Source organism: Propithecus coquereli, unplaced genomic scaffold, assembly GCF_000956105.1.
Source record: "Propithecus coquereli isolate 6110/MARCELLA unplaced genomic scaffold, Pcoq_1.0 Scaffold95, whole genome shotgun sequence".
Classification (NCBI taxonomy): Eukaryota; Metazoa; Chordata; class Mammalia; order Primates; family Indriidae; genus Propithecus; species Propithecus coquereli.
In genome coordinates this window covers 3,859,498-3,877,884 of record NW_012155840.1, presented here as the reverse complement: position 1 = coordinate 3,877,884, position 18,387 = coordinate 3,859,498, and the positions used below count along the sequence as shown (strand labels likewise).

Below are 18,387 nucleotides of genomic sequence, written 5' to 3'. Positions count from 1 at the left end.
AGAAAGAGAACATAGGCCCTCGAACCTACAGTATTATCTGGCCCTTATAGAATAAGTTGTTGGCCCCTGCTATGTATTTATGTGGTTTGTAACAGTATTCCTACTTTTTTTGTTTTTTTGTTTTTTTTTTTGAGACAGAGTCTCACTGTGTTGCCCGGGCTAGAGTGCCATGGCGTCAGCCTAGCTCACAGCAACCTCAAACTCCTGGGCTCAAGCAATCCTTCTGCCTCAGCCTCCCGAGTAGCTGGGACTACAGGCATGTGCCACCATGCCCGGCTAATTTTTTATATATATATTTTTAGTTCTCCGATTAATTTCTTTCTATTTTTAGTAGAGACGGGGGTCTCACTCTTGCTCAGGCTGGTTTCGAACTCCTGAGCCCAAACAATCCGCCCGCTTCGGCCTCCCAGAGTGCTAGGATACAGGCATGAGCCACTGCGCCCGGCCAGTATTCCTACTTCTTGATATATGGTATACTTACGAAGAAGAATCCAGTCATGTCCTTATGATATTCTCATTCTCTGGTGTCCTGAAAAGTTTATCTAGGGAACTATTTTTGGCTTATCTGTTCTACCTGTATTCTTTCAGCTCTCTGAACAACTTCACTCTTTTTTCTCTACCCTTAATAGTTTAGTCTTTGTCATCTTTTAAAACTGCCAACCTTTTTTAATGAAGGGGAGGGACAGGGATTAGAATTTTTTCATCCAGCACTTGAACACATTTTTACACACACCTGCATATACTTAACGCAGAGATACAAGGTGCCAAACACATAGATAAAAATCAGGATTCAGTGTCATTTTATTTTCCCTCTCAATTTCATATTTGTTGTGGTCATAACAGTGTATTTTATAATGAAGTGTTTGCTATGGTCTAGGAAAGCTTATGAAGGGAAGTGAAGGAGGAACATATTTCCCCTGATCTGGTCACTGGATTCTATAAGCAGATCAGCCACTCCTCAGAAGGCTGAGTAGTTAAGCTGTACTTGAAGAAGAACAGGGATAATAATACCCCTTTCCTGCTTTTTTGCAGTTTAAATGCCCTGTGGAGTGAGAGAAGACTTCAATCCCTAGGCTTGTGAATCCCTTATCTTTCCCAAACGTTAAATTAATTTTTAAGGCTATTTATTCAAAGTTGACTTAACCACTAGAATAGGAAAGATCAGACAAATCAGCTGCAAGAAATGAAGTATGAGGAAACCCGAACTCTTTGACAAAGTATTCCTGGGAGTAAATGTGTTGAATGAAGCCAGCGGGTAAATGATAAGGGCCTTTACACTGTGGATGTAAGAAAGCAATTTATCAAGAGTACATGAACTCTCTAGTGACCACAAGTCAGGAGGAAACGAGAGTGGAGGAGGAGCCCTGAAAAAATACATTTGAAATACTAAAAAACCTGCATGCACTTTTAAGTCCCTCCATTATTATGCAGAAATATTGGTATAGTAAAATAGGAGTTGCTGAGAGTATACTTGTACCATAGCCCATACTGTTAGGGGATAAGGTTAGGAAAAGCAGTTGAGAAAGGCCACACAGTAGTTTAGAATTTGCAGAAACCTTGGGTATGCTCAGGTGTAGTTATGACTTCAGCTGGATGTTGCATAGTAGCCGTTTGCCCGACTAATAAAGTTAGATGACCATTGTTCAGGCTTACATGTTTATTTTGTTTAATCTCTAAATGGGCATATGTGTGTAGTTCGGACAGTTAATGGTAATGCCTTTTGTGTTCTCTTAAGGATTTCAGAGCACCTCTCACTCATTATCTTCTAAATCTTTGCAGCATCTCTTTGAGTCCTATAGATGAGACGGTGTTATCTTAGAGAAACTGAGGCAAAATGTAATTGTATTATCAGCAATATGGTTCCCAGTAACTGAGATACAGATGGGGACCAAAATTTATGACCTTATCTTGGCTTTTAGTTCAAGGAAAGAAATGGCATTTCTTAGTTTTAGGGAGAAAAATAGCCCAATTGTTGAAATTTTAATTTCATTAAAACTAGTGAAAGTATTTGCTCTGAGAATGCTTATCCTCAGTTTTCTCTACTGAATTAATACAGTTAGCTGAAATAACACAGAAATTACTAAATTTTGATTTTGTGATATTTCTATTTTCATATATACCCTTGTCAGAACTATTAACAAAGTGACAAAATTATAACTTGAATTTCTTCTTTCTTTTTTTTCTTAATATCTTTCAGAGAACATGCCAATAAACACACAAAAAAACACAGGTAACTAACAAAAGAGAAATTGTGAGAACTAAGTTTTTGGGTAATCCTCCTTAGCTAATATAAATCGAGTTAAATTACTAGCCCTCCAGATAGATGTCAGCTTTCCTTATTCCCTCTAAATTAGGCCTTTTACCCCTATAATCTAAAGAACACAGTCCTTTTCCTCTTTAAACTATTCAGGTATTATAAGGGGTGAATTTTACTGGTTGAGCCTCCTCATATGGCATTAGTTAGGAATTGTTCTGTTTTGTTTCTTGCTGGGGAGAGAGGAACACCGTGGTAACTCGAGTTGAGCCATAGTTCAATTAACAAATTAATTAGTCAGGATTTTAGTCCCAACCACAGTCATTTAAAAACATTGAGTGACTCTTTCTGAAAGTTGAATGTGTTTTGTATTTGCTGTCATCTGTAATTTATAAATACGTTGAATCAAAAAAAAAAAAGAAAGAAAAGAAAAAGGGCAAAGCAAAAAGGAGAGGGGAAGAGAAATATTTACATAGCACAATCTTGCTTAAACATCTGTGGTTATCATCCATCTGTAGAAATGCAGCCATGATAACTTCTAGTAATGGTTCTAATTTCTCTGTCTTCTCCCTCTATCTCTTTATTCACCCCCCCACCCACTCCCGCATCTCTGGAACTTTGATGGAACCACCACAGCCTTGGATAAGCTCAGCACGCAGCACCTGTACCACCCCACTCAAGTGGAGATTGTGCAGTCCAATGTGGTGTTTGACATCAGCAGCCTGATGCTCTACGGGACACAAGCGGTGCCCGTGCGGCTAAAGATCCTGCTAGACCGTCTCTTCAGCGTCCTGAAGCAAGAGGAAGTACTGCACATACTGCACGGCCTGGGCTGGACTCTGCGGGACTATGTCCGAGGATACATCCTTCAGGTAGGGGGAGGACTTGAATGCCAGTGTCTGGGGCCTGTTCTAGGTTGGGGGTGGGTACGAGCCCTTGGCACGCTTGGTCTCCTTCCTGCCCCCTGCAGACCCAGCCATGCATACCCTCCTCTGGTGAAAATGGTCATTTCAGCAGGCTTGTCAGGGAAGTAGAAAGAAGGTGAGACACCCAGCCAGCCGCCATAGGGCCTCAGTGGTGTGTATTAGAAGGGAAAAAGTAGTCTGTTGACCAGTGTTACTTTGTACCTTTTTGAATTCAATTCTCTTTCCCTACTACATGGGCTTTCTGACTTCTCTAGCAAGTCTTATTGTAGCATAATTAAAAGGAGGGCTCTTTGAGGTGGGTGATGGGTGTGTAAAAATCTTAGATTACCCTTCATTTGGGTTTATTAGGGCTTTTTCTCACGCTCAATTTGTAGGGATGGTATTTTGCTTATTTGTCTGTGTACCTTCTCTATTTATTGTTTCTTCATCCAAATCAAAGGAAGAACTGTAACCTATATAAACTTAACAACCAGCAAAGCCTCACATCATAGCCTTCAGAAGTCTACATTATGAAACATGCAGACATGGCTATCGTTGTGGCCTTCACAGCATCTGTTCTTCAGCCTTTGCATCAGTGAAACTTCTGATCTGGTGAGGGCCTTCGACTTCTCTGGGAGGCCCACAGCCTTCACGTACCCTCATCCACCACCCATCCCCTCCCTTTCTTCATCATTTTATTATAGTATGTCATGAGTCATTTTGCATTGTATACTTTGCCTCTGAAGTGTTTTTTTATGGCCAGTTGTCTTCCCTTAGGGGGTAAATGTTGAGAACAGCATTTTGGGAGACTCCAGGATCCAGAAAGACTACACTGGATGAGGAAGAAGTGTCTGCTCCTGCTGAAGGAGATCCCAATTTGAGAAGGAGGAATCTGAAGTGATTTTTGAGATTTCCTATGGATATAATACCAGGAGAAATGGCCCCTCCAAAAAAATTATTTTTGGCTGTGCCAGCCTTGTATGACACTGGAGATATTGCCAGTGTTTATTCCCTGAGCCACCCTGCGTTACATGCAAGGCCTTGGCTGCCAGCTTGGTATGTGATGAGTGGGTAGGCTCAAGTCTCCCCCTCACTTTAACTTGGCATCAAAACACACACATTCCTGTCATTCTCCTATGTGGCACCTCCAGGTGTTTCACTGGGACAGGAGAGCAATGGGGGTGGGGGGATGGTGAGGAGAAGTAGAGAAAGATAGAGGAGGTGGAATAACCTGTCTGCTCCCAGAATAGAATTGTTTCTTAATTTAGTGAGAATCTCAACGTGGAAGGCACAGAAAATTTGGCCGTCAGAAGATGAGATGATGGTGATAATAGTAATAATTATATATTACGTTTTCAGTTTATAGAGCATGTTTATAAGCATTATCTCATTTGCCTCAGGATGGGGACATTTCAGTGGGATAAGTGGGGAAGATAAGTCCTGGGTGGTCAGGGGACATAAGAGTACACAAGGCCCAGAAGAGGGAGCCAGAAACAATTAAAGCATGGAACCAGTGTCACAATCCCTTCTTATATGGCCGTAAGGTGCATACGGTGCCATATCCTCTGCAGTCATTTCTGTAGCAAGATTGTTAATGTCTATTTCAGATGGATTTTACCCTACATGCAGGAACAAACCTCTTACAGATGTTTGAATGGAACTCTTGGCTAAAAGTTCTTCTTTCCTTTATTCAAAACCTACGAGTATTTTCCCCTAATCTGGTACCATCTTTATTACCTCCACTATGATGCTTATATTTATATCATCACTATCATATTTTGGTTCCACATGTATTTTTTGCCCGAGATATCTGGAGCATACATACTGTATCTTTCTGTCCAAAAGATATGCGCATGGCCATACTCATTTGCCATCTTAACAACCAGGTCACTGTAGCATCATGGTGGCAGCATGTATAGAACCTGCTGGTGTTCCTGTGCTATGGCATTATTAGTCTGCCTTGACTAGTGCCTGTTTTTTATTTTACTTAAAATAATTATTTAGGTGTAATTTTTCCCAATATTTCAACATATCTCTAACTAAGGCAAGTATAGAAAATGCATTTCTTTAAAATGTACTCCATATTTCTTTTTTTTAATGAGGGCCTGGGATTTAAAGATACGAGATTGCAAGAGAAATTAAGTATTAAAGAAAAATTTAGCATACTCACAAACTAAAATTTATGAAGTTTCTTATTTTGGGGTGAAATATTGCATATAAAGAACATTGTCATTTATGGTGATGCTCAAATTATAATTATTTTATTTAATATGGCTTTTTGACAAAATCTAAAATTTAATGTTTGTCTATTCAGAATCTAGAATTAATATTTTGAGAAAACTATAGATTTTTATATTGGAAGAACATTAAGATTAGTTTTTGTCTTGTTTTATTGATAGAATTGTAATATAGATTGTATTTAAATGATGTTTTTTGTTATTCAGCATTTATAATCTACTTGTTCCTTGTGAAAACAGTTCTTGGTTTAGGAAAAAAACAGGCCGGGCGCGGTGGCTCACGCCTGTAATCCTAGCTCTCTGGAGGCCGAGGCAGGCGGATTGTTTGAGCTCAGGAGTTCGAAATCAGCCTGAGGGAGAGCGAGACCCCGTCTCTACTAAAAGCCTGAGGGAGAGCGAGACCCCATCTCTACTAAAAACAGAAAAAAATTAGCCGGGTGTGGTGGCAAGTGCCTGTAGTCCCAGCTACTCGGGAGGCTGAGGCAGAAGGATCGCTTGAGCCCACGAGTTTGAGGTTGCTGTGAGCTAGGATGACGCCCCGGCCCTCTAGCCAGGGCAACAAAGGGAGACTTTGTCTAAAAAAAAAAAAAAAAAAATAGGACACAAAACTATCACTTACGTCATCGCTAGTGAAAAATTGTTAGTTTTGTTAAAAATAAGAACTATAAAAGCAAACCTTTTTCTTCTAAATCATTGTTGTTTGATAACTGGCTAATATTTTAAAAATTATATGTAGTAATGATAAGGTATGCAGAAATGATTTTAATTATAATTGTATATAGCATTTTTGTACAAGTAGGCTATAAAATGTGTATATGAAGGCTATGGAAACCTGTAATGCACTGTTAGTGTACAAGTCATTTTATCTGGCTAAAACTTGTCGTCTTGTAACCCTCAAGGCATCAATTTCAGCATTATTGCTTTCAACAACAGTATATTGAATATTATGTCAGTTAAAGGAAAATAATTATCAAGGCAAGTTAGGATGGCTGTTAGTCTTACCACATATTGACTTGGTTAGCAGTTGGCTATAGATTGTGTTACTGGGCAAATGAAGACGTACGGTAAGTTGAACTGGTCAGGCCAGGATATTAATTTAACACTCTATGGGCTCAAACCTGCATCCCTTATGTATACACAGCTACTTCTGCCTTTAGAGATACTTTTGAATGTGGAAGAATGGCAGGTGTCTGATCCGATTTTGAATTTTTGGATGTGAGAGAAAAGGGCAAGCAGGCCATTCAAAACTATCATTTGAAAGTATGTATGAAGAGGTTATTAAGAAAAGAAGGGAGATGATAGTGATGCCATCGAGTCATTTAAAAGACTGGCATGACTGTCAAGGATCCTATACTTTTTTGATAAAAATTACTTTTTACTTACGTGATTATCTGTGTGACTCATAACCTAGCCACTTGGATATAAAAGTCATAGCATAACTTGGACTATGATTATTTAGGAAGTCAGGTTAATATCTTAAAGGTAAAGAACCCAATATTCTCCTGCGTACTTACTAAAGTATTTATTTGGCAAGTGCAGAAAAAGTGAGGTAAATTTTGAGCATTTCCCCCCCAAAAAATAAACAAAAACAAAAATGGGAATATGCAATTACATGCTAAAGTCTCAACATAAGGGAACATATGATTTGTTTTTCTGCTATTAAAGAATAATTCTTAATTTCAGTTCCATGTCTCATGGTACATTTACTGACAATGAATAAAAGCAGTGTCCCGCCCTTTTGTACCTTCCCCATTCTCCCTGTATCTTTGACCTAAGAAGTACGAATATAAGAGATTATCATTGTTGAATTTAGTAATTTAAAAATCAAGCTTTCACACAGTCTCTTTTCCGTTCAAACATGTAACTGACTTGTCCGGGCTCATACACCAGCTTGTCCGTGGAAATCTCCGTGTTTGCAAGTGGGTCCTGTCAGAGTTCAGAGAACCAGGTCAGACATTCTGAGTATTTAGCTGAGGAGTCAGCAGCCTTGTGAGAAGAGTGATAGTGATGCACATCTCAGGTCACCTGTGTCTAAATAGAACAATAAGCACTTTAGAAGAATATTTCTAAGACCAATGAGGGCTTCTGTCTTTGAGAAGTCTAACTTTGGATTTGGGAGGAACTACACACCGGATCCTTCTCTTCAACTTTATGATACATGTTAGCATGATACAGGCTCTGAGAAGTTCTGGAGTAAGTGCCCTGTGAGAGTAACTTTCACCAACCTTTCCTGCTTCATAACCTCTTCCAGTCAAGCTCATCAGAAGTATTCGGTTCCTGTGAACACACTCGGCTCTTCTTCAACATGGGGTATTTGCACGTAAAGTTCCTTCTGCCTGGAATACCCTACTCCTCTCTCTCTACGTGGCTTATTTCTTGTGCTTCAGGTATCCAGCAAAGTCCCACTTTATTACAGAGAACCAGTTTAACCAATGTAGGTCTCCTCTAGTGTGGCTCTATGTCAGGAATCTTTTCCCCCTCAAGCTCCTATCACAATTTAAAATCAATCAATTAAGTAAGTCAACTGTTAAAATGTTTTTTTCCTGGCTTCCTCATTACGGAGTGCCACAAATGCAGGGTACTCAATAAATGTTTGATAAATCAATGGGTGAGGAAATCTGCTTAACTTGGTATAGCTTGATATTTCACTGTGGAAGTCATGGACTATCCAATTAACTTCATTTGGCCAAAGTATCCTTAGTTTTTTTATTCAGGCTTCCTGAGGACTGATTGCTATAGCAGCAGCTGAGCTGTTGAGGGCAGTAAGAAGAAAAGTGAAGGCTCCCATGCCTCCCAGCTAGTGGTCTGTGTAGAATAAGTGTTTTGTGGTATCCATGTGGTAGAAAACATCAATATTAAGCAAACACTTGTATTTAAACAGCCCTTTGTGGAGCAAGTTCACGTAAGTTAGCTCTTTGAGTCCTCCTATACCATCTTATTATAGATATTGCCAATGAATTAACATTTGGTGTAGCTGAGGCTCAAAGAGGTTAAATGACTTTCCCATGATCACAGAAGCTGTTAATAAACAGAGTTGATACACTGTAACTTTCCTGAAGATAAGAGCCACATGTCTCTGGTTCACCACCATAACCCACTTCCCAGCACGAAGCCTGGTCCATAATAAAGTGTATTAAATTTTGGAAGGAGTAAATTTTGAAATCTGACTTGAATTCAGGTCTCTGACTCTATGGGCAGTGTTTGGATGTTTGGGTTTTTGTTTTTGTTTTAAGACTACCAAGCTGTCTTTCCAAAATGTAATATGTAAGAGTCTGTAGATTAAGAATGGCATGGTTTGGGAAAGAGAGAAGGGCCTGAGAGTCCTGAACTGACAGACTAATTTAAGATCTCTCTTGTATTCAGTGGCATACTATGTATGTCTGACCTTAGGCAAAATTAGGTGAAATGGGTTCCTCTTTATGTTCCCTTTCTTGGCTATTTCCTGATATTCCACTTTGTTTTCAGTTATCTTTACACCATCATCCCATTTCCATGACTAAAACTTGTCCTCCAAATCTGGTATTTATCATTCATGCTTTATTGTAAATTCTGGTCTTTCCAGGGATACATGCCTTTTGTAACTGAGTGTAAAAACAAAGGTTTTGTACCCAGTTAATAAGATTTCAGCTACATTTTGTGCAGGGGGTGGAAGAGAGATGAAGAAACTCTTTTCTGGTTCTATAAAAGCATGTCAAGTTAGGTTGTAAAGGGGCACTGGATACTGAGTCAGAAGATTGGGTTAAAGTCCCAGTTCTGCCACTGATTTGTCTTTGTGAATATGGACAACTTTGCCATTCTCAGCCATGGTTTCTTCATCATTAAAATTAAAATAATCCCTTATATATCTTGCCATTGAGTGGCTAAAGAGGTGAAATAGATGAAAAGTATGTTGTGAACACCTACTCAATAAATTGGTATTTTCACTTATATTTATATATAAAGTTAACTGCACCAATTATAGCAGGAAAATTTTAGTTGCCAAACATAGTTTCTCTGTAGATGTCAAATGCTTAGAAAAAGATAGGAAATACATTTTAAACTTTAGTCATTATCAGTAAGATAAATGCTAGTTGTTTCAGTAAGTAAACCCTGAAATACTAGTGGCCTAACACAACAGGAGTTTGTTTTGCCTTCTCTGCGACTGCCCAATGCTTTCCTTACAGAGGTGATGGGATTTAGGGCCACTGCCATTTTATGGCTCTGCCATTCTCTGGGGTCTGATTCCTCATCCAGGTGGTGACCTTGAGAGAGGACAGAGTGAAGGTTCTATGTAGGATGTTTTCATGGGCCAGGCCCAGAAGTGTAGTGTGGGGCCCTTCTTCCCTTGTGTCACTGATCAGAACATGTATCTAAATGGGGCCATATGACAGGGAAGGGGCTGGGACATGTAGGCTGAGCAGCCACTCCCAACTGCATGTCTGCATCAGGGAAATGAGGACAGGTCTGTGCCCCACTTAGATATGGAGGAATAGCCTCAATTGATGTCATTTTTTTAATACTGTTGGACCAGGAGAGCTTAATGTAGCAGAATCATGTAGTGAAGGCAGGTTCGTGGGTTTGAATCCTGGCTGCAGTTCTTATTAGATGTGTGAAATTAGGCCCATGTCTTTTTTTCTTTTCCTGAGACAGAGTCTCGCTCTGTTGCCCCTAGTAGAGTGCAGTGGTATCATCACAGCTCACTGCAACCTCAAACTCTTGGGCTCAAGTGATCCTCCTACCTCAGTTTCCCAAGTAGCTACGACTACAGATGCAAGCCACAACGTCCGGCTAATTTTTTTCTATTTTTAGTAGAAATGGGGTCTCGCTCTTGTTCAGGCTGGTCTTGAACTCCTCAGCACAAGCAATCCTCTTGCCTTGGCCTCCCAGAGTGTTAGGATAACAGGCATGAACCACCACGCCCCACCTAGGCCCATGTCTTTATTCACCTCCATTCCCTCACCTGTAAAACAGAGATAATAGGACCCCATAGCTTTGTTGCGAAGATAAAATACAATGATGCACCAATTGCTAAGTATCGAGCCAATGCTAACTATTAATATGGTGATGAAAAAGGTGATAATATAGACTATTACAGACTACTAGAACTTTGTTTATAACGTAGCCTTAAATCATGGATTTCTCTATTTCACTATGCCTCTTAGAGCAGAGTTCCTTTCCAACCACTGAAGCAAAAGGGTAGCTGCTATTTGGTTATCAAGAAATAATACACATATACATATACACAAACTTATGAACATACCCGAATACAAATACAAGGCAGGAAAGTATAGTGACAAAGACTTCGGGATTTGAAATTGGACAGACTTGAGTGTGAAACTTGGCTTCACTTCCTATATCTCCATTACCTAGAGAGGTAACACATTTGAACATCAGTTTCTTCATCTATAAAGGTTAAATGAAATGATACTTTTTGTTGTTGTTGAACCATTTATTGGTTTATTAAAAACCCAGAAGGAACCTGAATAACCACTCATGGGGAAAATCCAAAGATGAAAAGGTTCTCAATTCCACTAATCATCAGGCAACAGGAGATTAAAATGAAATGTCATTACACTGGCCTAAATAAAACAGATTAGTAACATTTACATTTTTTAAGGGTGTGGAGCAAAAGTACTCTCTTACCCTACTGATGATACAAATGGCTATAGTCTGTCGGTAGATTAATGTGGCACTATTTATTAGCATCTAAATGCTTTCACCCAGTGATTTTATTTTGCAGAATTATTCAGATAGAAAAGAAAATATCATCCCATAAAGATATATTTAACAGAAAAATTTATTGAAGCAGTTATTTGAAATATTAAAAAACCAGAAGGAACTTGAATGACCATCTATAGGGAGATAGTTGAATAAATTGTGATAATTTCCTACTCTGAAGTAATATGCAGCTGTTAAAAAATACTGTAGACCTATCTAGCTATCTATAAACTTAAAAGACTGTCTACTACATATGATTAGCTAAAACAAGCAAATTTTACCATTGCATGTGTACCATGATCCTATTTTGTTGAAAAACAAGCCCAAATATGGACCTGTATGTTTTTGTTTGTTTATATGGGAAGATAAACACATAACTGTTGATGGTGGTTACATTAGGGTCTGGTGTTGGATGAGGGAGGGGAATGCTATCACTTTTTCTAGTTATCTCTATATTGTCAGGAAGGTTTACCTAAGCCACGGTATGTTTTTTTTTTTCCCATTACTGAGATACTTTGCTTAGGATAATAGTCTCCGGTTCTAACAAAGTTTCTGCAAAAGACTATTTCATTCCTTTTTATGACTGAGTAGTACTGCGTGGTGTATACATACACCGTATTTTCTTGATCCACTCATAAATCAATGGACACTTTGGTTGATTCCACATCTTTGCCATTGTGAATTATGCTGTGTTAAACATTCAAGTGCAGGTGTCTTTTTGATAAAATGACTTCTTTTCCTTTGGGTAGATACCCAGTAGTGGGATTGCTGAGTCAAATGGTAAGTCTACATTTATTTCTTTGAGGAATCTCCATACTGTTTTCCATAGAGGTTGTACTAATTTGCCGTCCCACCAACAGTGTATAAGCGTTCCTTTCTCTCTGCATCCATACCAGCATCTGTTGTTTTTTGACTTTTCAATAATGGCCATTCTGACAGGGGTAAGGTGCTATCTCATTGTGGTTTTAATTTGCATTTCTCTGATGATTAGTGATGCTGAGTATTTTTTCATGTATTTGTTGGCTGAAATAATATTTATAAAGTATTTGGTGTAGTAACTAGCCTGTAGTAACCATTACTACATTGTTAAAGTGTGCATTTGCATTGGTGTACTTTTTTAAAGTAATGGTTTATTCTATATATGACATTATCATTTTTATCATCTTTGCATTTCTCTATTTTATCAACCCTTCCAGTACTTTTCCAAGCCCTGGACATAGAATGAATGAGTACTTCATGAATTTTGTAAAATGATTAGTGTTATCTAGGCTTTCACCTAATTGCATAAAGTAGAACTTATTTAAAATAGGCAACCTTTATTATGGGTGTTATCTGACATCACAGATTTTAAGTAATTTTTCAAATAGCAAATTTTATTGATTAACATGTGCTAAGTACATAAGATCTCTCAGGAAACCCACCTCTAATGGGCAAGGCAATTATAAACAAATGATGGGAAGTTTTATGATCTAAACTACAAAAATGTACAGATATCCAGAACAATGACATTTAGGAGTGATTATTTGACCCCGAGTAAAGATTGAATTATCACCACCATGACATAAGGAAAGTGTCCTTGCGTCATGTGAATCTTTTTCAGGAGAGAAGGATCACATGTGTGTTGGTCAGGATCCTCCGGTCTTTGGCAGGGATACACAAAAGATAGATGGTTCAGGGCAGTGTATTGTATTTATAGTGTCTGTTTTCCAGAGTGCTTGGACCACTCTACAAACACTATCCTGGCAATCCTCCTAACCTCCCTATTAGAGAGATAGTTTCAGAGACTATTATCCCTGGTTTTAAAGTTACTGTGGCTGAAGGCCTCAGGCAGAGTCAGAGCTGGAAGTGGAATACAGGGATTTTGAGTCCCTTGCCAAAGCTCTATTTGCACAGCAATGAAAATAAACACCTTAGATCCAAGGACATCGCTTGATGTTTTGTACTCAGAGTTAAAATAAAAATATTCCTCCCTTTATTTTTGTTAAAAAGAAATATATAGCTTACCAGATTCCAGGATGGAATGCAATGACTGCTGGAGTAGGATTTGTGCCCGTAGGACATTGGATAGGGGCTTTTGCATTCCCCACGAGGAGGAGAAATGAGTCTACAGCTCACTGGCCACTTGCCATTTGATAACAATCAGTTCAGATTTACTTGAAATGGATATTATCTGTGATAGGCCCTGATTAAACCATGTGATCTCCAGAGCAACACTCTTACATGCTTCTTGTTGAATTTAAAAGGGAAAGCTCCTGAGCTTTGGGTTTAAACTTCAGTTCTACCACCAGTTAGCTTTCTCGCTCATGCAAACAGTACAAAATGTCTATAAGCCTTATTTTCCTAATTTACCTTCTTAATGGAGAAGGGCTTACACAGGAACTGAAATCTATTATGACTACAGCAAAGAGTCATGGGAAGGCTCTCCAGGCCCAGTCCTAGTCTATCATCTGTTTCTTTTTAGTAACCTGTACTTCAAGTACTGATATGTGAAATTATGAAGAGCTATGAAAAGTAGAAAATGAAATAAGGATCTGTATTGGTTTCTGGAAGTTTTTGCTAAATCTCTATAGATGGGACAAACATAAATAAAGATGTATTTATTTCATTCATGCACAATAGCCATATATGTAATGCCAGCATCAATTGGAAAATAGAATGTGGGCCAATACATTTGCTAATAGAATCAAAGTGACCACTGTCAAATTGAATTACTGTAGGAAGACCTGTTGAAAGAGGAGATTCTTAAGGAAGAAGAGGGATATTGTTACTCAGGAGACAGGATGGAGCAAAGCATTTTTCCATACAGGAAGAGCCTATATTAGAAAGAGGTGTGAACAAGTTTATGGGTGGGGAAGAGCTGAATTTCAGTTAGATGAGCAGCTTTGAGCTGTAGTGTTGGTAAGTGTGGTTTGGCCAGGCCTGAGCCAGTTGACCTGAGGCTCATCTTGATTCATCTGATGTTTGCATATCACCACTCCTTCCCAAGGGAAGTGACTAGTGATTCTGATGGTTCACAGACCTGGCATTTGTTACTGTTAATAATAACCCCCTCAGACTTAAAAAGGTAGATAACTGGCTAGTGACTTCGTGAACAGTTGTTTTAGAAACCAACTGTTGTTGTCCTGTTGCTGTCTGGGAAGTGTTTTCTTATGTTGGTGGCAACTGAGTGGTCTGTTGTGTCCTCTCTGCCTCCCCTCCTCTGCCCCCTCTCCCCCTCTCCCTTTCTCTCTCTCTTTTCTCAGTCCAGGTAGACTTGAGATAGAGGACTCACATGGTTACAGTAGCTCATACTACATACAGCCCCAAGATAAGAGAATGAGATTCCAGTTGGGATGCATTTTCTGTCCAGAACTCATCTTTAGTTCATGGTGTGTTTTTTACCTATAGCCCCCAGAAATGCATTTTTCAGTGACTTTGACAATCAAAGGTTCTTTCTGTAAGGAAATTCTTTAACCTGGTTTCCTTGTTCTCATGTAATTTTCTCTCTTTAACAAAGCCATAATAATAGTGTCAGAAGCAGCTTTCTAGTTAGTATGAGTAATGTGGTTACTGTATTTTCTATTTTTATTTTAATATGCTTTTCCTGCTGTGGATTTTTTTTTCTTTTTTGGTTTTAAAATAGCACTTGAGTAAATGTTGTTATTCGAAAACTCTGGTGTATATTGCATCCTCTCTGGGATGCAATTCTGAAGGAAGGCTCTGTGCACAACAGGAGTTTCTTTCAGATTCCTTAGTAGGATAAAGAAGATAATGTTTGGAACACAGACCACTGACAATATTGCTTATGGTCATGGTAGGACAGGCTTCAGAGACAGTGACATTTAAACAGTAGAATATCTCACAGGTTTTTGTCTCTTGAATACCCGTTAATATTAAGTCTGTTTATTTTATGGTGTGTTGATAAGACACAAAATTATGTAGCTAGGGAAGCACCTTAAATTGCTTCATTCATTTGTCTCTTTTTTTAAGTGTGTAGACGTTTAGAAATTTTAAATTAACAATAACAAAATACACTTAAATTCCCCTTGAAAGAATAATTAACAGCTACTTGTCTCTGTGCTGTCATCTCTGCCAGAATTAGAGTTCATGCTGAGTATATTCCATTGAGTCAGCCATCATTCCATCACCAGCAAGGATAGCTTTTCCACATATTGACATGTGAGGGAATGTCTGTCTTGCAGTAGCCATGGGCTTGTGCCAGATTTTGAGATCCATAGAGGCAGTGCTGGGAGCTTTTCAATTCTGAATCAGGGTTCCAATTCATAATAGCTGAGCCAGGGAAACGGGGTTGAATCTGTGGCCAAAACCACGGTAAAAAACTTTTCTCCCCCCTTTCCCTTCTTGCAGTGCTTTATTGCTTTAAAATATGAGTGCCTCTGTCCACTGATCCTCTGGTGACTTTCTGTTGGATTCAAATTGTGGTCTCTTAGGTGAAAAGGTCAGTGTGTTATTCATCCAGCCACACATCGATGGAGATTAACTGAGAGCAGTACAAGACATTTGGATCCTGCCAGACATAGGGCACCTGAAGGAAGTTTATTTCTTTTCTCTTTAGCCTTCACTATGCCTGCTGCAGAAGAGGATGGCCCTGTCTTCTGGGAATGAGGGAGGGTTTTGATTGGCTGTGTGTTAACTGCCTCAAATCCATGGCCATAGGGTGAGTAGGAACCCTTGAGAATCAAACATGTCATCTTTGTAGCATCACCTGATTTAGTGCTTTTCCTCAAGTCTGAGAAGTCTCAGGGGGCCTTTTTCCCTTGCAGCACTGATCTTTCAATGAGGTGCTAGTGTCTGTCCTGAGCAATAACAAGGAAAACCATGAAGTGTGAACAGCTCTTATTAGGGGGGTAAATGTCATTAACGCCTTTGTAGCCTTCTCTGTAATCTGAATGCTCTTGTCAAGAGAGTGACTTACTGAAGCCTCCTTTAAAATCACATAAATGGAATTTAAGACGCTGAAGTTTTACATTTTAATTAAGCAAGGCCATTAGCTCCCTTTACTTACATATCTTTTGTAGCCAGTTATGATCGTATGTCTTACAAAGATAATCTAAAATAAGGTTATCGACAAACTGACTACAAACATTATTTTAAGGATTTGAGAAATACTTGGTTAACTCTAAATCAAAGTTTTAGATAATTGTTGGTAGTAGTAGGAAACATATTTCTACTTCTCTCTATTTTAATTTTATGGGTGTAGAGACCCATATGCTCATGTACCCAACAACCATAACATGCATATTTTCATATATGACATGAGAAAACATTAGCATTTCAAGTTATTGAGTAGGTCAGTCTGGATTAATGAAAAGTTTGAAGCACAGAATGTTTCTATAACAATTTTATTATTTTTGAGACATAAACAAATGTTTCTCAAAGCCTGAATTCCCCTTATGTAAAATTCTAGTATTTTCCTCAAGCAAAAATTTTATATGCAAATATTCGTTTCTGTATATCTCTTCTGCAAGAGGGGTAGGGTTAAATACAGAGAAAATTATCTCTTTTACTATGCATACTAATTTTTAATAAAGAAAAATGATTTGAGACATCTAGTTAAAACTTTGGGAGGTAAATTCAGAAAAGTTGTAGGGGTGAATGGAAATTAATGGTACCCATTATTGCTAATTTAAGATGTGTAATTTAATATGCACTATTTATTTAGTATACAGTTTTTGAAATGTGATTTTTCATCCTTTTTTAAAAACCCCATTAGGTCACAGATTTATTTTTTTCCCCCACAAATTTTCTATTTTTTTTTCTTATTTTGAGGGTTCAGGAAAATGTATTCATTCAGTAGATATTTACTTGAGTGGCTGCTATATACAAGTAGTGAACAGGCACTGTGCTACTCTGTTGTAGCTTTGAGTTTATTTGAGGTTGTTGGCTTAAGTTAAGCTAAGGGAAGACAGAGATCATTGGGTACATTTTCTAATGAACATATAAGATCTATAATTAGTGCAGTAGTGAATTATATGTAAATAGACTCTTTGGACTAATTTCCAATTTGCTTGAAAAGTTAATGCTTTAAAGAATTTTAAACATTCCCTAGTGGTCTTGGCTATACTGTTAATTCAAACTCTGTAATTAAATGACTGACTAAGCAAAAGTAATTTTCAACCCAGACCCCACTTTTTGAATTAAAAAACATTTATTTTATTTTGAATTTATGAGATTTTGCTGTCTATTATGGACACCCAATTATTTATTAGATTACGGAAGTTAAGCTGCAAAGATGTTTTCCCCTTTCTATTTCATAACTCATAAATGTTTTGACAAGTTAATGAAAACTTATTTTAAAATTCCCTTTTAGGTTGAATCCAAAGATAATCATTTTTAGCCCCATCAGGATCATTTCACAAGAGCTGCCTGTGAAGTCACTCATTTAGAACAAGGTGATCTCTGTGGAATTCCTGTTGCCAGTGCCAGTTGGGGAGTAATTGGGCCAATTAAAATGTAGATATTTTACATTAAATTGTGGTACCTATTAAAGAGCATCAAATTTAGAATCAGTCTATATTCCTTTTGTTTCCTTCACTTGGTACATAGAATTATAGCTCATCTGCTAGCTTACTTGACTGATAAGTAATATATGTATGTAATTAAGAAGGTGATAGTTTAGTGCCAAAAGGTTCTTCTTATGGAGAGTAGTGTCAGATATGTAGGACAGTAACACGAGCCTTCAGACAATACCATCTGCTTTGTTCTGTCTCTCTATTCTACCTTATACCTGATCCAGGCTGTTAATATAAATTATGATTTTTAAGGTTCATATTTTAATATAACTTTGACAAAGAGACGTCTGGAGTATCAAAATTATCAAAGATGTACAGTAAAACTTCTTCACAAATGTTTTTCAAGGCACCAGATGGAAGGAAGCTTTACTGCATTACATTTCCCATATGGAAAAGTATCTGGGACCTGAAAGGGGCACACCCCTAGAAGGGAAATACTTCTTAAAAAGGAACTTTATAAAAGAATGCTACAGTATAGGGTTTTCACGTATGATTTATTCATTTGAGCATATTGCTTTGAAGGCCCAAACAGCATCCTGGGTATAAGTTGTGGTTTCCCAGACCTAAGGAGTGTCTGATAGTTTAAATTTCACAAACTTTTTAGATTTGCCTGTGCCACAGGTCAAATATATCTTGCTATGAGTCTGGTTGCCATTTATTTCAGTCAAGGTTTGGCTTTTGTTAAAATTGTTGGATTGGGTTTCTTTATGAAAGATAAGTGTACCTTCTCCTACACGTGTTATTTTATATTAATAGAAAATCAAGATGGTAGAATTTAAACA

General features: G+C 38.1%; 1 protein-coding gene across 2 annotated transcripts in view; it reads left to right on the top strand.

The window, feature by feature from the left end:
• The window catches only part of BNC2 (basonuclin 2), a 403,512-nt gene that overhangs the window by 284,804 nt on the left and 100,321 nt on the right, over positions 1 to 18,387 (top strand). For both annotated transcript variants that reach the window (XM_012665017.1, XM_012665016.1), the window contains one exon: positions 2,891 to 3,126. In XM_012665017.1, coding sequence (XP_012520471.1) covers positions 2,980 to 3,126 — 147 coding nt within the window. In that variant the 5' untranslated portion in view covers positions 2,891 to 2,979. The remainder of the gene's footprint in view (positions 1 to 2,890; positions 3,127 to 18,387) is intronic.